The sequence below is a fragment of the Balaenoptera borealis genome, assembly GCF_965194805.1.
Source record: "Balaenoptera borealis genome assembly, chromosome: 3".
Taxonomy (NCBI): domain Eukaryota; kingdom Metazoa; phylum Chordata; class Mammalia; order Artiodactyla; family Balaenopteridae; genus Balaenoptera; species Balaenoptera borealis.
The window spans coordinates 66,822,605-66,848,564 of NC_138866.1; the positions used below are offsets into that span (position 1 = coordinate 66,822,605).

The 25,960-nt window shown below is 39.5% G+C and overlaps 1 protein-coding gene across 1 annotated transcript in view; it reads left to right on the forward strand.

Moving 5' to 3' along the window:
* Positions 1-25,960, forward strand: part of LOC309625854 (uncharacterized protein) — a gene marked incomplete at its 5' end in the record, with an annotated part of 100,260 nt that overhangs the window by 1,031 nt on the left and 73,269 nt on the right. The window contains one exon of the mRNA XM_082385912.1: positions 126-201. Coding sequence (XP_082242038.1) covers positions 126-201 — 76 coding nt within the window. The remainder of the gene's footprint in view (positions 1-125; positions 202-25,960) is intronic.

Genomic DNA, 25,960 nt, shown 5'->3' on the forward strand with positions numbered 1-25,960 from the left:
GCCTTCCGACTTTGTTTCTGCCACGGTCGGATTTTCCCCGGGGGCTCCATTTACTGTCATGGGTAGGGCCACGCTTGGGAGGTGGCCCGGACCCTTCCTTACATTTGCCTTTTCTTCTTTTCTAGATCAGGAAGGATTTATGACTGCCTTTCCAAACTCCCAGACCTGGTGTCTGTTGGGATTGCACAGATCTCAGATTTGGTAATGTGCTCTTCCACCCCTCTCTTTCTCTCTCATCCTGGTAACTTTTCACATGAGGAAACGGGAGAAAGCAGAATTCACGGGGAGTGTAAAGTGACACAGGACCTGCAAGGCAGCTGAGGAACCACCCCCAGACGCAGGAGAGGGGGCACGATTTCGTTTTTTAAAAGTTTTATTTAGTCCAAAGAATAGGATTTTAGTTAGGTCTAAAGAATAACCAATAATTTATATACCATAAAATCCATCCCTTTTCAGTGATTTCCACGATTTTTAGTAAGTATACAGAGTTACGCAGCCATCACCACAATCCAATTTTAGGACACTTCCAGCACCCCTAAAAGGATCCCTTCTGGCCATTGGCAGCCAATCCCTTATCCCGCCCTCAGCCCTAGGCAACACCAGTGTACTTCCCGTCTCTAAAGATTTGTTTTTTATGGATATTTCATATAAATGGAATGATACAATATGTGGCTTCTTTTACTGAGCATAATGTTTTTAAGTTTCATTCATGTTGTAACATGAATGAGTTCTTCCTTCCTTTTTATTGCTGAATAGTATTCCTATACGTTTTATGTTAGGAAGGAAACACACCACCACCACCTGGAAGCCAAATATGGTAGTGGTTTTACAACTATCCTTTCAATCTGGAATGAGTCAGTATTGCACCAGGCAGCTGGGGAGGGGGGGGCGGCGGTGTTGATTTCATTCCCTTTACTATCTGAATGTCTTTTGGAGAGAAAGCGACTGAATAACATTTGTGGACCAGGAAGTTTTTTTTTTTTTAATTAATTAATTTATTTATTTATTTATTTTTGGCTGTGTTGGGTCTTCGTTTCTGTGCGAGGGCTTTCTCCAGTTGCGGCGAGCGGGGGCCACTCTTCATCGCGGTGCGCGGGCCTCTTACTGTCGCAGCCTCTCCCGTTGCGGAGCACAAGCTCCAGACGCGCACGCTCAGTAGTTGTGGCTCACGGGCTTAGTTGCTCCGTGGCACGTGGGATCTTCCCTAGACCAGAGCTGGAACCCGTGTCCCCTGCACTGGCAGGTGGATTCTTAACCACTGCGCCACCAGGGAAGCCCGATCAGGAGGTTTTTGATTCTTATTTTCATGGCTGCCTTAAAGATTTAATCCCTCTCATGGTAGAGAGAGTTGCGCTTTTCTTAGAAACCCAGCAATCTAGCCACCACCCCTGATATTTTCCTTGGGAGAAATGTTAAGCCTTCAGGACCATTAAAGCTGTCTTTATCATTATTGTTTGTTGCGTGTCCTCAGTCAGGTTTGGATAACCTCCTCCAATTAGGCTGGGCAAATTGTAGTGATGCTATCTAATTAGGGAGAGTTCACCTCCTGGAAAAAGGCTAGCACTCCACAGCTCAACCCAAATGGCTAAAAACGTGCTGCTCTGCAGAACTCCCACAAAGCTCAGCCCTCCTGTGATGTAATTTCACCAGCCATTTTAGCGGAGTCAGAACTATGCAGCTATTTCCATCATCAACCCTGAGTCTGTGACTATTAAAAAATAAAGGAAATACCTCATTGAGTTTCATTGGTTGTTTACCCAAAGATGCAATTTAATTATTTTGTTTTGAAACATTTAAGAGAAGTTAGTCTTTATTTTTCTATTTTGAAAGGCCAACCATGGAGAGTGGGGATGAGATTTCTCATTCTCACTTAGTTTGTACCTCAGGCTCACCATAAGTATATTGAGAAAAAAAATATCTGGACTTAAGAGGTAGTTGCTTCTGCTGTGGAAACATCTGAAGAAGAGACGGAAAGTCAAATAAATCTGGGTATGATTGACTTAAAAAGACAAATTGTTAAAATTATAGTTTTGTATTCAATTGGATAACATTTCAGGGTATTGTACTTCTAGGATGCCTAGTTAGTTTATCCTGCTTTAATTAAGAGTATTTGATATTCAAATTTTAGACTCTCTGTAGAGCGGTGGATTCCTAACTGGGCTGCACAATGGAATCACCTGGGGAGCTTTAAAAAGTACTGAAGCCTGAGTCCCACCCCAGAGATTCTAATGTAATTGGTCTGGGTCAGGGCCAGGGCATTAGGAGTTTTTAAAGCTCTCCAGGTGATTCTAATATACTGCCCAGAGGGCCTAATACTTAGGTCAATGTTAGAGGTTAAACGAATAATTCTAATTTTTCATTCTTCTTTCATTATCTTTTCATTAAAATTCCACCGTAAATGTGCCTACTGCGTTCCCCTGTTAAAACATGGAAGCATCTTCTGGCCTGATGGTTCTTTGAAAACGATCCTTAACAGAAAGGTTGGAAACTCATTTTCAAAAGCAATTTTCCCTGAGTGTAGTGTCTGATCACATTTCTAACTTTGTGCAGAATGGGCTGGCATTGGGTAGGGAGTGGGCTGCCTCTCAAATTGATACCTTAGGTGGCATCTTCAGGCTTTAGGATGAGGCTGAAAAGAGTTTCTCAAGTATAGCCGGGTTCTCTGAGTGGACTTGGCTCATTGGTTATACGTAGATAACCTCTAGTTTATGGGTCCCCTCTCTTCTGTTTTTATCTAAGTATGAATCTGGTGTTACCCTGAAGATTTTATGTTTTTGTTGTTGGTATTTTGTTTTTATTTTTTAAAGGAGTATCATTCCTGTCCCACGCCCTATACCTTTAACCTCCCCTGCAGACTGTTACTTAGCTAATGCGATGCATAGTGATTTGATTTTATTTTGGTTATGGTGATCTTAAAGTGAGTTTGTTCCCTTTTAGGAAGTGTATGTTTATCCTGCAGTATCCCATAAGTCTCTATGATTAGTTATAGAGCATAATCAGTTTGGAAACTCCTATCACCTACCTTATTTGACCCACACTGATGTTTATTTTGTATCCATTTTTACTGCTTGATTCCTTTCCATTGTTCACATGTGATACTAAGCAAGTATGTACATCTAGCCTTTCAGTTTTTGATGATTTCTAGCAATAGAATAAATGTTCACAGCCTCTGAGGAGTGAATATTAAAAAGTTGACTCAGAGATAACCTTATGACCACGAGCAATCACTTTCTTTTTCTGGGGCTTAGTTGCCTTTCCTATAAAGTGAAGGAGATTAGACCAAGCGATTGGAAGGGACCTCCGACTGGCTGAATTCTGTGGCTGGGCAGATGCTCCCTGGGCACATATAGCCTTCAAGAGCTGTGCTGTTTCTGGGGTTTGGAAACCTTAGGAAACACTGGCTGTGCCAACTACCTCCCAGCACTCATCCCTTCTTACGGAAGGTGTCTTGCTATTCAACTCTCACTGCTAAACCGTGGCCTGGATCATGTTGCCCCTTACTTACCAAGAAGTAATGGAGGTCACATTGCCACCGGAATGCCCTCCTAAGCGAGGAAAGCAGTGACAGGGAGCATAAATTCATTGTATAGGCCCAGCACACGTCCCATGCAAGCTCCTGAAGGTGAATGATCTTTCTCTCTTGTTCATCACTGCACCTCTAGTCCCCAGTGAAGTGTCTAGCACATAATAGGTACTCAAGAAATATTTGTTAAATGAATGAGTCAATCCCATTCTATCTTGTCATTCGCTATATTGTTTTTTAAAAAGTTAACCTTTAAAAAAAAATTATTTATTTATTTATTAACTTACTTATGGCTGTGTTGGGTCTTCGTTTCTGTGCGAGGGCTTTCTCTAGTTGTGGCAAGCGGGGGCCACTCTTCATCGCGGTGCGCGGGCCTCTCACTATTGCGGCCTCTCTTGTTGCGGAGCACAGGCTGCAGACGCGCAGGCTCAGTAATTGTGGCTCACGGGCCCAGTCTTTCCGCGGCATGTGGGATCCTCCCAGACCAGGGCTCGAACCCGTGTCCTCTGCATTGGCAGGCAGACTCCCAACCACTGTGCCACCAGGGAAGCCCCCTAAAAAGTTAACTTTTGAACAGTTTTAGGTTTATAGAAACATCGATAAGATAGTAGAGTTCCCATATACCCCACACCCAGTTTCCCCTGTTAACATCTTACGTTAGTATGGCACAGTTGTCACAATCCATGAACCAATACTGACACATTTTTTAAAATAAATAAATTTAGTTATTTACTTTTGGCTGCATTGCGTCTTTGTTGCGGTGCACGGGCTTCTCATTGCAGTGGCTTCTCTCGTTGCGGAGCATGGGCTCTAGGCACGCAGGCTTCAGTAGTTGTGGCATGTGAGTTCAGTAGTTGTGACGCACAGGCTTAGTTGCTCCATGGCATGTGGGATCTTCGCAGACCAGGGATCGAACCTGTGTCCCCTGCACTGGCAGGCGGATTCTTAACCACTGCACCACCAGGGAAGTCCCAATACTGACACATTAACTAAAGTCCGTATTTTCCGCAGATTTCCTTAGTGTTTACCTAATACCCTTTTTCTCTTCCAGGATCCTATCCAGGATACCACATTACGTTTAGTCAGCGTGTTTTCTTAGACTCCTTTGCACTGTGACACTTTCTCAAATGTTGCTTATTTTGATGACCTTGACAGTTTTTTTAAAAATTTATTTATTTTATTTATTTATTTTTGGCTGCATTGGGTCTTGGTTGCTGCGCATGGGCTTTCTCTAGTTGCGGCAAGCGGGGGCTACTACTCTTCATTGCGGTGCGTGGGCCTCTCATTGCAGTGTCTTCTCTTGTTGCAGAGCACAGGCTCTAGGCATGCAGGCTTCAGTAGTTGTGGCACGTGGGCTCAGTAGTTGTGGCATGCAGGCTCTAGAGCACAGGCTCAGTAGTTGTGGCGCACGGGCTTAGTTGCTCCATGGCATGTGGCATCTTCCCAGACCAGAGCTCAAACCCGTGTCCCCTGCGTTGGCAGGCGGATTCTTAACCACTGCACCACCAGGGAAGCCCACCTTGACAGTTTTGAAGAGTACTGGCCAGGTATTTTGTACAGTGTCCCCCAGTTGGGATTTGTCTGATGTTTTTCTCATCATTAGACTGGGGTTATGTGTTTTGGGAAGGAGGGCCACAGAGGTAGTGTAACACATCACATCAAGGGCACCTACTATCAACATGACTTATCACTGTTGATGTTGACCTTGGTCACCTGGCTGAGGAGTGTTTGTCAGGTTTCTCTACTGTAAAGTTGCTCTTTTGTTCCCCCTTTACATGTTGTCCTCTATGGAAGGATGTCACTATGTGTAGCCCACACTTAAGCAGTAGGGAGTTAAATTCAACCTCCTTGAGGCCAGAGTAACTTACATAAATTATTGGGAATTCTCCTGCAAGGAAGATTTGTCTCTTCTCTCCTGTTTATTTCTATACTTTTTTTTTTATGTATGTGGCACTTCTTCTCCAAAAGGCTGTAAGCTCCTTGAAGGCAGAGACCATTCCATGTGCTCCTCTATGTTCCCAACGACTTGCACGATGCTTTGGAGTACAGACTAGCTGCTCAGTCAACAGTGTAAAGGATGGGCCATAGCTTCCAGTCCTGGGAATTTTCTGCTGATGGCTTATCCTTCTTTCTCACTGTGAGATTTGGGCCAGAAAGTTGCATATTTGGTTCTCAGCAAAGGTATAATCAAAATGCTAAAATAATGGTGATCCTGACACTGTAACAAGCTCTTTATACGTGTTATCATAGAATCTTTGTAACACACCTGGGAGGTGGATATCATCCTAATTTCATAAATGAAGATACTAATGCCCAGATTTATTAGAAGACATGTCCCAAGTCACACAGGTAGAAAGCAGAGCCAAATCGGGGTCTCTAAAGCCCATGCCTTTAACCACCAGATTAAACCGTCTTTTCCCTCATAATAGCCAAATAAAGCCACATGGAAAGGTTTGAATAAATGCCAGAAAGTGAGGGAAATGCCAAGGACTATATATGGAAAAGGAAGAAATAAATCCTTTAGTGGAAGTGCCTGGTAACATCTTCCAGGAATGTGTGGCCATTGAAATCTGCTCTAAAATTAGTACATCCTCAGAGAAATGCATAATTGGTAGGTTAGCATAACAAAATAATTAGAAAATATTATTATGCATTCCAAACACAACACAACAGGTTCTGCTCATACTATTAACATTCAAGTCAAATAATAATTTCTTTTTTTAATATATTTATTTATTTATTTATTTTTGGCTGCGTTGGGGCTTCGTTGCTGCGCGCGGGCCTTCTCTAGTTGCGGCGAGTGAGGGCTATTCTTCGATGCGGTGCGCGGGCTTCTCATTGCAGTGGCTTGCTTCTCTTGTTGTGGAGCACGGGCTCTAGGCGTGCCAGCTTCAGTAGTTGTGGCACACGGCTTAGTTGCTCCGTGGCATATGGGATCTTCCCAGACCAGGGATTGAACCCGTGTGCCCTGCATTGGCAGGCAGATTCTTAACCACTGCACCACCACAGAAGTCCCTTCAGCTGTTTTTAGATTGAGTTATTTAAGATCAATAGTTTTTTAATTGTAATAAAAGCTGTTACATGACTAAAGCTAAATTATTATGCATTAGGCCCAAGAGTTGCATTTGGGGTTTTAGTTTTCTTCCTTAAAAAAAATTGTTATGAAAATTTTCAAACATATGCAAAAAGTAGATAAAATATTTCAGTGAATCCATCTATTAAGCCGTTTGAACAATGATCAGTTTATGACCCTGTTTTGTTTCTTCCATGTCCTTACCCCTGATTATTTTGAAGAAATCTCAGACATTATGATCTTGAATTTCTAAAGATCTTTCTGTAAGAACTCTCTTTTTAAATATAACAATATTAGTATTATCATACCTAAAAAATTAATAATTCTATAATAATTAGCCACTTACGGTTTATATTGCTTCAGTTTTCTTACAAATTTTATATTTAAATGGATCATCTGCTGAATGAAGATAAAAATAAGGTTTATACATTATAATTATTTGATGTGTCTCTTAAGTCTCTTTTGATATTTAGGTTCTCCATCTTTCTTTTAAAATTTTCTTTCTTTATCTGTTTGCTTTTTATTGAAAAATCCAGATCATTTTCTGTAGCTTTCCTCATGGTTTGTATTTTGCTGATTGTTTCTCCATGGTGTCATTAAACATGTTCTGCTGTCCCCTGTATTTCTTATAACTTTGGGAATTAGCTATAGAGGCTTGATCAAATCAGGTAATTTTGTTGTTGTTCTTGTTGCTGTATGTATGTGTAATACTTTATAGATGGCACTTTGTACTTTTTTTCCCCTCCAAGGGAATCAGATTAAATTTATTTAAGTCAATGACTGCCAAACTTATCCAACCATAGGACTCTTTAAAAAATAACAAATAAAATCTCTTGGGACTTCATTGATCATATTTAATAAACAGTCAAGTGGGTAAGAGTATCATTTATATTCTGTAGGACAGGCAGTTTGTACTTTAAATCATCAGAGGTAAAATGTTTCCTTTTGTGATGTTATCAGCCATTAGTAAGCATTGTCTTGATCCATTAATTTATTGGACCTTACAAAGTGGTGATATTCTTAATTTTAGCATTCCTTCTTCATTTATAATGTGGAGTACTTCTAAAACGAGAATCCTCTCTCTTTTTTTTTTTTATCCCGAGATACAGATCTTATGGGAAAGGCAAGATAAATGCTTCATTTTTTTTTTTAACATCTTTATTGGAGTAAAATTGCTTTACAATGGTGTGTTAGCTTCTGCTTTATAACAGAGTGAATCAGCTATACATATACATACATCCCCATATCCCTTCCCTCTTGCATCTCCCTCCCACCCTCCCTATCCCACCCCTCTAGGTGGTCACAAAGCAACGAGCTGATCTCCCTGTGCTATGCGGCTGCTTCCCACTAGCTATCTATTTTACATTTGGTAGTATATATAAGTCCATGCCACTCTCTCACTTCGTCCCAGCTTACCCTTCCCCCTCCCCGTGTCCTCAAGTCCATTCTCTATGTCTGTGTCTTTATTCCTGTCCTGCCCCTATGTTCATCAGAACCTTTTTTTTTTTTTTTTTTTTTTAGATTCCATATAGCATATGGTATTTGTTTCTCTCTTTCTGACTTACTTCACTCTATATGACAGACTCTAGGTCCATCCACCTCACTACAAATAACTCAATTTCATTTCTTTTTATGGCTGAGTAATATTCCATTGTATATATGTACTACATCTTCTTGATCCATTCATCTGTCAATGGACACTTAGGTTGCTTCCATGTCCTGGCTATTGTAAATAGTGCTGCAATGAACATTGTGGTACATGACTCTTTTTGAATTATGGTTTGCTCAGGGTATATGCCCAGTAGTGGGATTGCTGGGTCATCTGGTAGTTCTATTTTTAGTTTTTTAAGGAACCTCCATGCTGTTCTCCATAGTGGCTGTATCAATTTACATTCCCACCAACAGTGCAAGAGGGTTCCCTTTTCTCCACACCCTCTCCAGCATTTATTGTTTGTAGATTTTTTGATGATGCCCATTCTAACTGGTATGAGGTTGATACCTCATTGTACTTTTGATTTGCATTTCTCTAATGATTAGTGATGTTGAGCATCCTTTCATGTGTTTGTTGGCAATCTGTATATCTTCTTTGGAGAAATGTCTATTTAGGTCTTCTGCCCATTTTTGGATTGGGTTGTTTGTTTTTTTGATATTGAGCTGCATGAGCTGCTTGTATATTTTGGAAATTAATCCTTTGTAAGTTGCTTCCTTTACAAATATTTTCTCTCATTCTGAGGGTTGTCTTTTCATCTTGTTTATGTTTTCCTTTGCTGTACAAAAGCTTTTAAGTTTCATTAGGTCCCATTTGTTTATTTTTGTTTTTATTTCCATTTCTCTAGAAGGTGGGTCAGAAAGGATCTTGCTGTGATTTATGTCATAGAGTGTTCTGCCTATGTTTTTCTCTAAGAGTTTTATGGTGTCTGGCCTTACATTTAGGTCTTCAATCCATTTTGAGTTTATTTTTGTGTATGGTGTTAGGGAGTGTTCTGATTTCATTCTTTTACATGTAGCTGTCCAGTTTTCCCAGCACCATTTATTGAAGAGGCTGTCTGTTCTCCATTGTGTACGCTTGCCTCCTTTATCAAAGATAAGGTGACCATATGTGTGTGGGTTTATCTCTGGGCTTTCTATCCTGTTCCATTGATCTGTATTTCTGTTTTTGTGCCAGTACCATACTGTCTTGATTACTGTAGCTTTGTAGTATAGTCTGAAGTCTGGGAGCCTGATTCCTCCAGCTCCATTTTTATTTCTCAAGATTGCTTTGGCTATTCATGGTCTTTTGTGCTTCCATATAAATTGTGAAATTATTTGTTCTAGTTCTGTGAAAAATGCCATTGGTAGTTTGATAGGGATTGCATTGAATTTGTAGATTGCTTTGGGTAGTAGAGTCATTTTCACAATGTTGATTCTTCCAATCCAAGAACATGGTATATCTCTCCATCTGTTTGTATCATCTTTAATTTCTTTCATCAGTGTCTTATAGTTTTCTGCATGCAGGTCTTTTATCTCCTTAGGTAGGTTTATTTCTAGGTATTTTATTCTTTTTGTTGCAATGGTAAATGGGAGTGTTTCCTTAATTTCTCTTTCAGATTTCGCATCATTAGTGTATAGGAATGCAAGAGATTTCTGTGCATTAATTTTGTATCCTGCTACTTTACCAAATTCATTTATTAGCTCTAGTAATTTTCTCGTAGCATCTTTAGGATTCTCTATGTACAGTATCATGTCATCTGCAATCAGTGACAGCTTTACTTCTTCTTTTCCGATTTGGATTCCTTTTCTTTCTTTTTCTTCTCTGATTGCTGTGGCTAAAACTTCCAAAACTATGTTGAATAATTGTGGTGAGAGTGAACAACCTTGTCTTGTTCCTGATCTTAGTGGAAATGATTTCACTTTTTCACCATTGAGAATGATGTTGGCTGTGGGTTTGTCATATATGGCCTTTATTATGTTGAGGTAAGTTCCCTCTATGCCTACTTTCTGGGGGGTTTTATCATAAATGGGTGCTGAATTTTGTCAAAAGCTTTTCCTGCATCTATTGAGATGATCATATGGTTTTTCTCATTCAATTTGTTAATATGGTGTATCACATTGATTGATTTGTGTATATTGAATAATCCTTTGCATTCCTGGGATAAACCCCACTTGATCATGGTGTATGATCCTTGTAATGTGCTCTTGAATTCTGTTTGCTAGTATTTTCTTGAGGATTTTTGCATCTATTTTCATCAGTGATATTGGCCTGTAGTTTTCTTTCTTTATGTCATCTTTGTCTGGTTTTGGTATCAGGGTGATGGTGGCCTCGTAGAATGAGTTTGGGAGTGTTCCTCCCTCTGCTATGTTTTGGAGGATTTTGAGAAGGATAGGTGTTAGCTCGTCTCTAAATGTTTGATAGAATTCACCTGTGAAGCCATCTGGTCCTGGGCTTTTGTTTGTTGGAAGATTTTTAATCGCAGTCTCAATTTCAGTGCTTGTGATTGGTCTGTTTATATTTTCTATTTCTTCCTGGTTCAGTCTCAGAAGGTTGTGCTTTTCTAAGAATTTGTCCATTTCTTCCAGGTTGTCCATTTTATTGGCATAGAGCTGCTTGTAGTAATCTCTCATGATCCTTTGTATTTCTGTAGTGTCATTTGTTACTTCTCCTTTTTCATTTCTAATTCTACTGATTTGAGTCTTCTCCCTTTTTTTCTTGATGAGTTTGGCTAATGGTTTATCAATTTTGTTTATCTTCTCAAAGAACCAGCTTTTAGTTTTATTGATCTTTGCTATCGTTTCCTTCATTTCTTTTTCATTTATTTCTGATTTGATCTTTATGATTTCTTTCCTTATGCTAACTTTGGGGTTTATTTCTTCTTCTTTCTCTAATTGCTTTAGGTGTAAGGTTAGGTTGCTTATTTGAGATTTTTTGTTGTTTCTTGAGGTAGGATTGTATTGCCATAAACTTCTCTCTTAGAACTGCTTTTGCTGCATCCCATAGGTTTTGGATCATCGTGTTTTCATTGTCATTTGTTTCTAAGTAGTTTTTGATTTCCTCTTTGGTTTCTTCAATGATCTCATGGTTATTAAGTAGTGTATTGTTTAGCCTCCATGTGTTTGTATTTTTTACAGATTTTTTTCCTGTAATTGATATCTAGTCTCATAGCATTGTGGTCGGAAAAGATACTTGATACGATTTCAATTTTCTTAAATTTACCAAGCCTTGATTTGTGACCCAAGATATGATCTATCCTGGAGGATGTTCCATGAGCACTTGAGAAGAAAGTGTATTCTGTTGTTTTTGGATGGAATGTCCTATAAATAACAATGAATTCCATTTTGTTTAATGTATCATTTAAAGCTTGTGTTTCCTTATTTATTTTCATTTTGGATGATCTGTCCACTGGTGAAAGTGGGGTGTTAAAGTCCCCTACTATGATTGTGTTACTGTCGATTTCCCCTTTTATGGCTGTTGGTATTTGCCTTATGTATTGAGGTGCTCCTATGCTGGGTGCATAAATATTTACAATTGTTATATCTTCTTCTTGGATTGATCCCTTGATCATTATGTAGTGTCCTTCTTTGTCTCTTGTGATAGTCTTTATTTTAACGTCTATTTTGTCTGATATGAGTATTGCTACTCCAGCTTTCCTTTGATTTCCATCTGCATGGAATATCTTTTTCCATCCCCTCACTTTCAGCCTGTATGTGTCCCTAGGTCTGAAGTGGGTCTCTTGTAGACAGCATATATACGGGTCTTGTTTTTGTGTCTATTCATCCACTCCATGTCTTTTGGTTGGAGCATTTAATCCATTTACATTTAAGGTAATTATCGATATGTATGTTCCTATTACCATTTTCTTAATTGTTTTGGGTTTGTTATTGTTGGTCTTTCCCTTCTCTTGTGTTTCCTGCCTAGAGAAGTTCCTTTAGTATTTGTTGTAAAGCTGGTTTCGTGGTGCTGAATTCTCTTAGCTTTTGCTTGTCTGTAAAGGTTTTAATTTCTCTGTCGAATCTGAATGAGATCCTTGCTGGGTAGAGTAATCTTGGTTGTAGGTTTTTCTCCTTCATCACTTTAAATATGTCCTGCTGCTCCCTTCTGGTTTGCAGAGTTTCTGCTGCAAGTTCAGCTGTTAAGCTTATGGGGATTCCCTTGTGTGTTATTTGTTGTTTTTCCCTTGCTGCTTTTAATATTTTTTTTTTGTATTTAATTTTTGATAGTTTGATTAATATGTGTCTTGAAGTGTTTCTCCTTGCAATTATCCGGTATGGGACTCTCTGCACTAAATGCTTCATTTTTAATCTTTATTTGCCAGTTCAAAATAATAGACTGACAGTGCCTGGGGGGAAGGAGGAAAGGGGAGTTAGTGTTTAATGGGTATAGAGTTTCAATTTGGGAAGATGAGAAAGTTCTGGAAATCGATGGTGGTGATGGTTGCTCATTAATGTTAATGTACTTAATGCCATGGGTAAAATGGGAGCATTTTATGTTGTGTGTGTTTTACTTTAATAATTTTTAAAAAAAATTTATTTGTTTATATATTTCTTTTTGGCTGTGTTGGGTCTTCATTGCTGCATGTGGGCTTTCTGTAGTTGTAGTGAGCAGGGGCGACTCTTTGTTGTGGTGCGTGGGCTCTAGGCATGCAGGCTTCAGTAGTTGTGGCACACGGACTCAGTAGTTGTGGCACACGGGCTTTGCTGCTCCGCGGCATGTGGGATCTTCCCGGACCAGGGTTTGAACCCGTGTCTCCTGCATTGGCAGATGGATTCTTAACCACTGTGTCACCAGGGAAGCCTTATTTTAATAAATTTTTTTAAAAAATATTTATTTATTTATTTATTTGGTTGCACTTGATCTTAGTTGTGGCAGGCAGGCTCTTTTTTTTTCTTTTTTCACTGATGAAAAATATTTTTAATAATAACAAAGACCTGATCATCTATGTTACAATCATATAATTATCATGTATCAAGGAAACAGAAGCAGGTTTGGGGGAATGTTGAAAGAACCAAATAATAGTGTCAACAACAACAAATAACTCAGAAGTTACATAAGTTGGGTTGAAAGCCACATGCACAAACTGGACTATTTGCTTAAGTTTTGAATGAAATTGGGGGCTGTTCCAGTTCCTGTCAGGCTGACAAACTAGTGGGAGCTGCCAGCTCTCCCCCCAGAGGCAGGCTCTTTAGTCGAGGCCCGCCTGCTCCTTAGTTGCAGAAGGCAGGCTCCTTAGTTGTGTCTCACTGGCTCCTTCGTTTTGGCACCTGAGCACCTAGGTTGTGGCATGTGAGCTCTTAGTTGTGGCATGCCTGTGGGATCTAGTTACCTGACCAGGGATCAAACCCAGGCCCCCTGCATTGGGAGCACAGAGTCTTATCCACTGTGCCACCAGGGAAGTCCCTGTAATAATTTTTTTTTTAAACATTGGTTGGTTTCCGTACACCTTCTAAAGGTGACTGAGTTTGTTTGTTCTTGTCTTTTTTGTTTTAAGTGTTATTAAGAACTCATGGATTTTAGCATATTTAATGTGTTTCAGTCTGTTGTATTATAGTTATTATCCTCATTCATGCTCAAATTGGTCCATTTTTGATCTGTGACACCTTTTCTAGTTTGCTTCTGTGTCCTTTGACATTAACTCTAGTAGTCTTTGATAGCTTCCTTCCTCTCTTGTATGACAATATGTTCCAGGCTCATCATGAAAATTTCCTGCCCAAGATGTGGAATTAGCTAGTTCACCAAGGAACTCTGGTTCATTTTAATGGGAAATGGTATTTAGAGATTATAATCTAGGTGCTAAGCATGCTCATTGATACTGAGTTGGTCATTGTTTCTAGGCCTTTTTTAGTGGACAGAGATAGGGATAATTATTATTTTCTTTCTAAACTACTTGGTAAACCAAGTACCCATGGTTTCACGTGGGTACTTCCAATTCCAGCTCAGGATCATAGGGTGTTTACTTAAACTCATTCATTTTTACTTCTTTGTTGTTTTTCAAATATACTTAAAAATCTCAATTCTCCAGAGAAATCAGCCTATAGCGTTATGAGGATTCCCTTATATAAGAGTCTTTGTTCTTCTCTTGCTGCCTTTAGAAATCTCTCTTTATCTTTAAATTTTGCCATTTTAATTATGATATGTCTGGGTGTGGGTCTGTTTGGGTTCATCTTGTTTGGGACCCTCTGTGCTTCCTGTACCTGAATATCTGTTCCCTTGTTCAGGTTTGGAAGTTTTCAGCCATAATTTCTTCAAATACAGTTTCAATCCCTTTCTCTCTTTCTTCTCCTTCTGGAGCCCCTGTAATGCGAATGTTGGAACAACTTAATGTTATTCCAGAGATCTCTTAGATTGTTTTCATTTTTAAAAATTTGTTTTTCTTTTTGCTCTTCTGATTGGGTGATTTCCATTATTCTATCTTACAGATCACTTATGTGTTCTTCTGTATCACTTTGCCTGCTATTCATTCTTTCTAGCGTGTTTTTATTTCAGCTACTGTATAAAATAGATAAGCAGGGACTTCCCTGGCAGTCCAGTGGTTAAGACTTCACCCTTCCACCACAGGGTGTGCGGGTTTGATCCCTGGTCAGGGAACTAAGATCCCACATGCCACGTGGCACGGCCAAAATGTAATAAAAATTTTTTAAATTGAAAAAAATAAAAAGATAAGCAACCAGGATATATTGTATAGCACAGGGAATTATAGCCATTATCTTGTAATAACTTTTAATGGAGTATAATCTGTAAAAATACTGAATCACTATGCTGTACACCTGAAACTAATATTGTAAATCAACTATACTTCAATTAAAAATCTCAATTCTTAGTGACACTACTTGAATTACTAATTTGATTTATCTCACAGTACCTGAAAGCAATTTCAGAATAATTATACTTTAAATATACAATTCATGATTTTATTTTGATTGGTGCAATCATTATTTCAGGCATGATGGAAATCAACTAGTTTTGAACAAGTTGTGAACAGATAAACAAAAACCCAGAAAAAACTATATGACAAATAAAACTGTATATCTGTGTGTAATATTAAGCTTAAAGGAGATCAGTAAGACTTTAATAAATTGATAGAAGCAGATACCTACTCCATTTATGCTAGCATGGCATATTTCTGTGGCTTATGAGAACCACAAACTACTGTAAAAAAGGTGAAGTGTAAGGAGTGCTGAGTATTAAGTCTGTTAAATCAGCTCTCTGAATTGGGGTTTCAGAAAATGATTTGACTGTTTTCTCAATTCTCTCGAGGATGGTATATAGCAAGTTCCTGTCTAGATGCAAAGGAGAGAAATCAGTTCATTACACAGATGGATGCTTTAGGTTAATTAGGGCTTGGGAATGGATTGGGAAGGGCTGCTTTAGATTATTCTAGTAAATTTGAATCCCTTTTGCAGAAGCTATTTAAGATTAAAGGGACATTTGTTAGCCTAACTTATTCCTACAAAGGCTAAAGAAATTTCTCTACTGTTCCTATTTGCTCTTTGGAGCAACAAGTTTTTCCTTCTGTTTAAAAATTTGTTTTGGATTGTGGCATATTTGGGATGATGATTTCTGTACTAAGTGATGTTTGTTTGCTTGGACTTGATAGTGACTGAATTTAAATAATTCAACTGTGGTGTGTTAATCACACATTACTACATTTGACAGGCTGGAATTTTTCTGTTTGGCATTTGCTTGTTTGTATTTTAATTTTTTTCATTGACTTCTTTCTTTCAGTCATTTTGGTAGTAAAGTTGGCTTTATTTTTATTTTTAAAATTTGTTTTGGTGTTGCCACTTTTGCCTCCCTCATTGTAGCGGGCATGAAGAAGATGGACCCAATCCCCTCAGAGAGGAAAACATGTTGCCTCAGATATTAAATAAGACTCAGACTTTAAATGTACTCAGAATGCTGATAATACGGAAGTGAAAAATGTGAGAAATACTGTGCTTACTTTCATCTTCCCTTTGAGGAATAACTGTTTTTCTAGGTACAGTAGCTCTTTAAGACTCTGGTGCCCCATTTGGAAGCATAGATTGATGGAACTGAGGCATTAGAGAGTACCTAGTTTAATTCCCTCATTTTACAAATTAGGAAACAGATCAGGAGAAGCTGAATGAGGTGCCTAAGACCAGATAACCAGTTACTGGTAAAATCAGAACTATCCGAAGTCTCCTGGGCACTTTCCAGGGTGCCACACTGCCTTCCACAGAACTTAAAGCTCCATCACTGTCCTGAACACAGCACCAAAGACTGCTGATGACTGACAAACCTGAGCGCAAGCTTTGTGGGCAGATCAAGAGACATAACGTATAAAGCAGGAGGCTTTTGGTAGATGATGAATTTTTTGTGTCATAGTACTCTAAAAAGATGACAACATAGTGGGACATTTGCTACTTGGGGACCACCTCTCAGTCCACAAAAATAAGAACATGTTCACGATTGGTATATTTTGTATTGGGAGAGAGAAAGTCTCTCTCTGTTGCTGCCTTCTCAGTCTCTGAACACTCATGTCGTCAACAACGTTAACTGAGTGCCTTCAGGGGCAGGTGCCGTGCTGGATGCTGGGGAAACAAAGAGGAATGCAACAAAATCCTGCCGTCAAAGAATGCATCATCTACTGCAAAGGAAGGAATAACCAGATACTTCTGTTAGTAGGGAATGCTTAGCAGCCCTCATTCCCAGGGCTTTGTCTCTTATATCTGCTCATGTGCAGCCTATTTCTATTCTTTTTGTCCTTAGTGGACTGGGAATACATATCTTTGCAGACTGTTATTGATTTATCTATTTTTGTTTTCTCAGGGGTGACGTTTTCTTTCTTGTTTTTACTTTGTTATTATTTGGGGGGGGGGTTGTTTGTTTTTACTTTCCTGCCTTTCTGTAATCTTTGTAGCTCTCCTCTTTCATGTCTGCTGTGTGTATACTGCATGCTCTGTGTGCGGGGTAACTTGTAAAACACTGTGCCGCACAGTTATGTGGTAGACGTAAGATCTGTGTCCACCTAGGAGAACTAACCCAAAATGGCTGTTTTGACGAATGATCCTTGAACTCATAAGTATTTCCATGGAAACAGTGGGGTTTGAGTTAGAATTCGGAGGAGATGCTTTATAGTGTGCAGAGTGTAAATAACATCATTTTAATGTTTTAAAGTACTTTCACATCTATTATTTCTTTATCCTTTCTCCAGTCCTATGAATTACAAGGACAAGTATGAGTATCTATACTTGGCAGGTAAGAAAAATGCAGCCCTAAGAAATTGTGCTATATAAAAGATACATAAAAAGGTAGAATGGGGCCATGCTGAGAGATTAGTTACCTAGACTTTGTCCATGTTCCTATACTGGTTTCTATTTCTCTGATGTTTTTATGAAATCATGTAATGCTGACTGTACTGTGATAGAGGAGGAAAGGGCTGACATGTCGAACATGGGCATATCAGTCATTTTTGACTCTCCAGCTCACTCCCCTTCTCAGAGTCTGCTGATACAGCCTCTCCCGTGTGTACAGCAGACCTAACCTGGTGACCATGCCCTCCCCAGCCATAGCTGATAGGCCAAGGACAGACATCTGACCCTAGGTGTACTGTGGGCTTTCTCCCAGAAATTTGACATTGGCTTATAGGAATTACTCAGCATTGTAGTAGTGGCTCTTGAACAAGGACTACATAAAACCAGGGCTGACCCATGGACAGGTTGACCCAGGAAAGCTGGCTGTGGCAGCGAGAAGACTAAAGCAATTGGACATTCACTTCCTGGTCGAGTGAATCCAGTCCCTTCTGAGGCCAGCTTTAATTCCTGGCTGGGAAATACTTGGTTTTCATCCAATAAATTCCCTTTTTGCTTAAATACCTTGAGTGGATTTCAATACCTACAGTCAAATGAACCCCAAGACCCAATCAAATGCTTTATTTAGGCAAAAGGAAATCATCTTAAGAGGTTGGTTCTGGGGCTTTAACTTTCTTTCTAAGTAGAGACCACATTTGTGTCAGGGTTTCTGCCTTTCCAGTGGTACTGATGGAGTGTTTGCGGATTTCCTGTGGGAAAGCACAGAGAGGAACTTTCGTTGTTTAAAACTTTTCCAGCATTGGGAAGTTTTTCTTCTATTTCTCCAGTTGATTTCAGATTTGTAGGAATTGGAGGGTTACATCCTGGGATTTCTGTTGGCCATTTCAGAGGCCCTGCCAGCACCTTGCCCACTCCTACTGCCTGCCATCTGGGCTTATTAGGATCCTAGAAAGCTCAGAATTCAACATTTCTTCATAGGTACTTTATTTCCTTAAAAACAAAACACTTTGGAATACATTGTCAACCACTAAGCATTTATTGTGCTACTGTAGTCTACATTCTGGTTGTCTTTGTGGCATTCATTTCACCTTTCCCCATTGTGTAACACTTCTCCACTCAACCTCCTCAGTCCTACACACCAGGGCATGGCACTGACCTGGTCACAGAGCTAGTTCAAGGGCTTCCAAAGCTGAGGACTGTTGTTCATTGTAAGAAGTCATGTTCTCTCTTCCTTGGATGTGAAGGAGAAAGTGTGTTGCCCTGGTAACTGTTGGCAGGCATCTTGCAACAGTGGGGGAAGCCGGCCTGTGGGAGAGGCAACTCATAGAGTAGGGCAGAGCCAGGAAAACTGCAGAGAAGCTGAGCCGGACCTTACGTGAACAATGCCTGTTGCTGACATTTCCTATAGACCTTCCAGTTACAGGTGCCAGTAAATCCCCATTATTATTTAACTAGTTTGAGTTCAATTTTCTGTTATTTTCATCAAAAAATATTCTGATAGATACAGAGCTTTTAAATTCATTTACTTCTTTCAAATTTTGGATTTCTGATTTCAGATTCAAATATTAGCACCTTCAATGTGCTGACATAACACTAGGTACTTCCCATATTAACATTTGCACTCACAACAACCTTATGAGACAGGTACTGCTATTATGGAATTTCCACTTTTCAGGTGAAGATAGGTTCTGGGAGAACCTGTGATTTCTCTAAAGATACAAAACCTATAAGCAGCAGTAGAGTCTGTATTGGAGCCTATTGCAAATACCATATTGCATCTATTTCTTATAGAAAAGAAATTAGAGCTCAAAAAATGCAGCTTTATAGGCAGCTGGCAATAATCACCCATATTTATGAAATACTTTTTATTTTTCTAAAGCACATTTGAACCTATGCTACCACCACGTTGACAAGTATCAACAGTAGGTTCTGAATGAGGTAGAGGCCAGAAACAAATACTACCTGGGAAATGAGTCAAGGTGTTTTTATCTAAAGGATACTGATGGACGAAAGTGCTATCAGGATACACAGTAGAGATGTCAACAATGTTCTCCAATGACAGACACAATGTATAAGCCTCTGGGTCTCCCAAAGAGGGCTTCAACATCATTGTATATGATTAAATCTGAGTGAGGATTACACTGGGAAGTGTAATCTGAGCAATGGACAGACCCACCCTCCCCTACCCCAAGCCTAGCTGGATCTTTATGATCAGATCATCCACCTTGGTGTTATACAATATGGCCATAGAGACTGGTATAATATAGCATACACGAACATCAACACACACTCTTTTTTTCCCTAGTTTTAAAAATACGAAATGCTTCACAAATTTGTGGGTCATCCTTGCTCAGGGACCAAGAATGACACACAAGGATGTGCGTGTGTGTGTGCACGTGACATTTAAATGAGGGTTTAATATTCTTAAATATCTACCAAAAGTAGATTACAATGCATGATGATCACATAAAATGAGCTTCAATTCTTAGCATCACAAATATTTGGAATACATAATGTCCAGGGATGGATATTATAAGTAAGAAATGTACAAAAGAAGTTTGCTTAAGAAATTCAAAGTTTAAAAATTGATTTTTCCCCCAAATCCAAATAATTGTGGTCTAGGTAACCATCAGGGTGAAGGCTTCATATGCTCATTCCTTTGATAAGAATCTTCTAATCTTCTCTGTATATTTCCTTTTTTTTTTTTTTTTAAGTTTATTTGTTGGGTGCATTGGGTCTTCATTGCTGTGCACAGGCTTTCTCTAGTTGCAGCGAGCAGGGGCTACTCTTCGTTGCAGTGTGCGGGCTTCTCATTGCGGTGGCTTCTCTTGTTGTGGAGCATGGGCTGTAGGTGCGCGGGCTTCAGTAATTGTGGCCTGCGGGCTCAGTAGTTGTGGCTTGTGGGCTCTAGAGCACAGGCTCAGTAGTTGTGGCGCACGGGCTTAGTTGCTCCGTAGCATGTGGGATCTTCCCGGACCAGGGATCGAACCTGTGTTCCCTGCATTGGCAGGCAGATTCTCAACCACTGTGCCACCCGTGAAGTCCCCTGTATATTTCCAATTTTAGTATTATATATGTGCTGCTGGAGTGAGCACCACACCCTCTTTTAACATATTCATTCTCCCTAGGCTAGCACAGTCTGGTCTAGGATCTTTTCTGATCTTAGAGGAGCTGCAGAATTAGAGCAAAGTTCAGTCACCCAGATGTCTCTGAGAATCTTACAAGTACTCAGACTAGCTATAGGTCTGTCAGAGAGATGATTATAATTTTACAGATAGGAAAATTAAGATAGTTAAATTACAGGGGTTAAAACTATTTGGCCTCCAAGTACACATAGGTAGTAACAGAACTGAATGAAAACTGAAGTATTTTGCTTTGCTGTTCAGTCTTTGCTTAACTAGAATGCATTAGCTTTTCAATCACAGGAAGTTACCTAAGTAAATTTTGTTGTAACTGAAGCCTAGAACAAAAATCAGGAATGTCATTGGAAGACCAGACTTGTTCCTTTAAGTATAAAACATGAAAGGCCTAAGCGTGGATTAGTTTTCAGTAATTAATGTTGAAGAGTTGGTAATGAGACTAGGCACATGGTTTAATCAGACTGTCTTTTGGGAACCCAGATCAGCCACGCTATGATGACTGTGTTACTAATGAGGGAAACATGGCCTCTTGGTCAAGGAAGTGACCATCAATTCCCAGGACAATGCTGATTTCCCAGCATGGTGAGGGCTGCAGGGCCAGGAGGTATTTTCCATGGCTTTCTCATGTGTATTTTGATCAGTGAGCTTTTGATGAAGTGGATAATAGTCTCTTTTCTCATTGCTAATATCCCATTGTGGCACACCAGTAATGGCCTGAGAAGTCCTCTACCACCATAAATTCTAAATGCTCTTGGCTAACTTAACCTTATTAGATAGACTAGAATTAGGGGCATCTTAGATAATGGCTAACTTTAGAAAATTCCTGTATCTCACTTTCTCATTCATTCAAAAATATTTGTTATATACATTCTGTGTGTTGGGCACTGGATAGAGAGTAAAGAGCAAACAGATATGATCTCTGCACTGCTGACGCTTGTAGTTTAGTGGGGAAAGAGGAAACACAATTAAATGTGTAATTACAAATCATGACGGATGAAATGGAAAAGACTTGGGAGCTCTGAAGACATATATCAGGGGATCATATTTTGGGTTAGGACACCACTTTCTGAGAAAGTAATAGATGAGAACTGAAAGGTGAGAAAGAACCAGCGAGGTAGAGTGGGAATAAGAGTGTTCTAAGCAAAAGAACAGGCAAGTTAGTTGTCATGATGAAGGGAAGAACTTGTCCAGCTGGAGTAACTGAGGCTGGAGTACGTGAGCGAGGAGGGAAGGGGATTAGCTGGGAGAGGTAGGTAGGCACAAGCTCATGTGCTCTGGTCATTTGAGCTCTGGAATCTTGAGATATCTGGATTCAAATCTTGGCTTCTACTCTTAGTTATGATTTTGGATATGTCACTTCATTTCATTGTGAATCCATTTCCATTGCACTAAAGTAAGGGTAAAATTATCTATCGTGTAAACTAAAGCAGATTAAGAGAATCTGTCTGGCCCACAGCAGTGTCTGTTCCTTTCTCTCCACTATCTGCTTTCTATTCTCTTCTGGCATTTTTATTCAGAGCTATTGATACTGTCTACCTGAATGGGTATTATTTTTAATATATTTATTTATTTATTATTAATTTATTTATTTTGGCTGCACTGGCTCTTAGTTGTAGCATGCAGGATTTTTAGTTGTGGCATGCAGACTTAGTTGCAGCATGTGAACTCTTAGTTGTGGCATGCATGTGGGATCTAGTTCCCTGACCAGGGATCGAGCCCGGACCCCCTGCATTGGGAGCACGGAGTCTTACCCACTGGACCACCAGGGAAGTACCCTGAACAGGTATTTAACATTGGTTTTCTTTGTCCTCTCCCATTATCTTAGGTGGAAGTTTCTTAAAACCTGGATAATCAAAAGCTGAATAATCTAGAGTTAACTCTTATGTAAGAAATCTCAAGTTGCCTCCTTGGCATTACCTTTATTGATGATAACAGACGAATTTAGAGTCAGTCGTCAAAACTTGGTCTTAAGTTGGCCCTTCAGAGATACAGGTTCATGTTTGCTTAATGTTTTATTGCAAAATATCTGTGATTTTTTTAAACTCAGGAAAGACTATCTGTTTTGATGCATAATATGAAAGCTGACTGTGACTTAACAAACTAAAAATATTTATTCAAAAAATATTTCATTTCAGTTATCTGTCATGGTGAAAAGGCAGCTTTTTGTTTCAGTGTAAATCAGTACAACACAGTATGCCTTAGTTTATCAGCACTGTTGGTTCAGAGTGGTTATATGAAAACACTTGGGCAAGCTGTTCCCAAACAGATGCCCCAGATTCGCAAACGTTAGGAAGATGTCACAGGATATACTTGTTCTTCCGAGTAAACAAACTAGATTAAAGAGTTCTTCTGTTTCTTTCCTTCCCCACCCTTGTTGTAACAAAGCATATTGTGAATGAATTTTCTGAAGTGGGAACCAGCACTAATATCTTTTGAAAATGCTGTTACAGGCAGTATATTCTTCACACCATCTTAGTGGCTACCTCTGTGACCTAGAACTACATCCCTGGCTTTCACGGGCCTTAGGGTAAAATAGAACACCGTTATGTTTCCTGCTAACCTCACAGGAGTATTGTGAGGGTTAAACTAGATGCCATTTATAATATAGGTGAGAGTGGGCAATAGTCATTCAACAAGTCTGACTGAATGGAAAGAACTGGAGAGCTCTTTCCCAGTCTGGTCCAGGTGTTACTATCTTATTTGGTACCTGTTAACAGTCCTACAAAGTAGTCAGGAAAGATAACCATAAAGTTATCGTTAGACAAGTAGTAGGTGCTATATGATAAAGATTTTTAAAATTCATTTTTTATACTTCTCTAAGTAATTAAAATCCACAACTGCTCAATAACTCATTTTGACGTTTATCAACCTGTACTGTCAGAAGCTTCTTTTCCCTGTATAACCCTCGAAGACTTTCATTCTTTACCCTATGCCTTCTTAACTTTTTTGAGTGAATCGTAAAATAGTTTTCAAAGACTTAAACACAGTCATTCGTTTTAGCCTTCTCTTTTAGTCATAGTTACACCTTGCATACAGTTTTCTATTCTTCTGAAGTTCTAAGTTTTATAGTTTCCTTCCAAGCCTCCTGAACTTTTCCTCCTAGGTCTGTTTTCTTTCTTATTGTCTTTGTAGCTTCCTCTCTTTTCTCTATAAAGGAGTCTCTCCTTCCCAGAAAGTTGTGCTGATTTCCTTTTATACCAAGGAATTGTAATCTGTTACTTTTTCTGGCAAAACGGGCTAAAACTGCTAGGTCGCTTTGGGAAGGGCCTCATGTTATCTGATGGAAAACTACCAGTTACTTAAAATGCTGGAGGCTGGCAGTTCCCCCTGCCTACCTGGCCTACCCCCCTCTCTAGGCTAGGGTACCTCACTGCTGAGAGGGCTTCCCCTTATTAGGTCTTAGTGGAAAAACTACTACCCAAGGGGCTTTACTCCTCCCCTCTTAACGTTATCTGAGGGTATAATTTGGAGGGACAGGAGAGAGCTAAGGCGGCCTGGGTTGCTGTCTGCCTTTCCTGGCAGGACTGTGAGGCCATGCTGCTCTTGCCTGCTCCCAGGAGCTGAGCATTCTCCTCCTGGGGCAGCCCAGAGGTTGCCACACAGCGCTGTGACCACCACCAGCGAGATGATAAAGAGGAGAGCGCCAAGGGGACTTCCACACCCGGCAAGGGAGAAAACGAAATTAGTGAATGAAAGTCCCAAGTCTCACACTTGTCTTCAAGTACGAGTCCCGGATGGAGATTCTTTGAATCACACCCTGTAAACATTGTCACCCTTAGGTTATTTTCCTTAGATCTTTTATTGTCAGGGAGAAACAGAAGGAGAAAAAAGAGAAAAGATGTAGGAAGAGGAACGTTCAAAGAAAACTTGGGAACTTGACTCCTAGAAGTAGATGATTCAAAGATATATACTTAAACAATGTTGAGAATGACTTTACTGAAGGCAGCATGTTTTACCAACTGTTAAGTGACTGGTATTTGAAGGTAAAAGACATATAAATTGGTGTACTTCACACATGGCAAAAGAAGGCAGGGTTTTATGGGGCCAAAAATTAACTGCTATTTAATTTCAAGAGTAAGCAGAATAGAGTCTAAATACTAAAATTCTTTAAAAATAGAAACTGTCTTAATTATTGACAAATATGAAATTCAAATGGTTCATAATAGTAAAATACTAGTCCTGGTTTTAAAAATGAAGCACCATTTATTAAAATTTAGTTTTTGAGAAACAGTACAAAATATAAAACTTATCTCTAAAAATAAAGCACTCTAACCTATAATTTGAGACCTACCCAATTTTAATATGAGTTCCTTTGACAAGCTCTGCTTCCCTTGTGACAGAATGTCTCTCTTCAGTGTGAGTCATCATTGCACATTTATGAAATCTGACGACGCTGTTTTTACACAGCCTTAGACATTTGGGTCAAGGTGATGGGTGAGACATTGCAAAGGTAGTTATTTGACTGACTGAATGTGGGTGGCGAAGAAGGTTTACGTGGAGGTGGAAGAGGGTTATAGAAAGAAGTGGTGAATTTCACTGCCTTTTTGATTTTTCCCCGTCAATTAAGTACACAGCTGCCCGCAGCTGTAGAATCCAATTCTTCATGATTCTTTGGAATTAGCCTAGAAAGGGACTTTTCTTGTAGCTAAGTCCAAGGGTTCTGAAATGGGGGCTCAGGTGTGTTTGACTGTAAGTTCTGTATTTCTCTGCCGTGTGCATCATCCATTCTCTTTTGATTAGTAATGACGATTATCTTGGAGGATGTAATTTCTTGATTTTTGTTTGTAGTTTTCTGTTTCCTATTTTTATTGACAAAATTCCAAGGGAACAGATTTCCTGTGCTGCTGGAGTCTGAGAACTTATGGAAGTCACTACATAAAGAGGGACGAAAGGAGGCTTTTCCCCTTGGCTCTCACAGAGAATGCATTACTGGCAGCTTAATATGTTCTATCAGGGGGAAGGCCACAGCTGTGAATGCAGTTCACGGCCGTGCATTTGCAGAATACACAGATCCATAAACTTCAATGACGTCTTTTTAAATGTGTACCTTATTTGGGGGGCAAAAAAAAAAATTTTACAGGCAGGATAGGAATGTGCTTAAAGCAGACGAATATGTTTTCAGTGTGCCACGGTATGGGATGGAGCATGAGATTGGCCAATTCTACCATAAAATATTAAAATCTGATGGCGTTCTGGAACTTTTTTTGGCAGTCGCTTCTCTGACCTTCTTAATACCCCTGTCTTCTGTCCAGCTCTGGACCCAGATTCTGGCCAGCTACTTAGACCAGAGAACTAAGTGGTTCCGTGTGTTCCTGGCACCCAATTCTTAGGAAACAAACAAAGAAGGGTCTAATGATTACTTTTTCCATCAGTATGCCATATTCTTGGAATTTTTAGATGTGCGGTCTATCAGGTTGTTTACTACTATGCTGCTTCTTCATAAAAGACAATGTCTTTTTAGGGTGCCTTTGATCAGTGGTT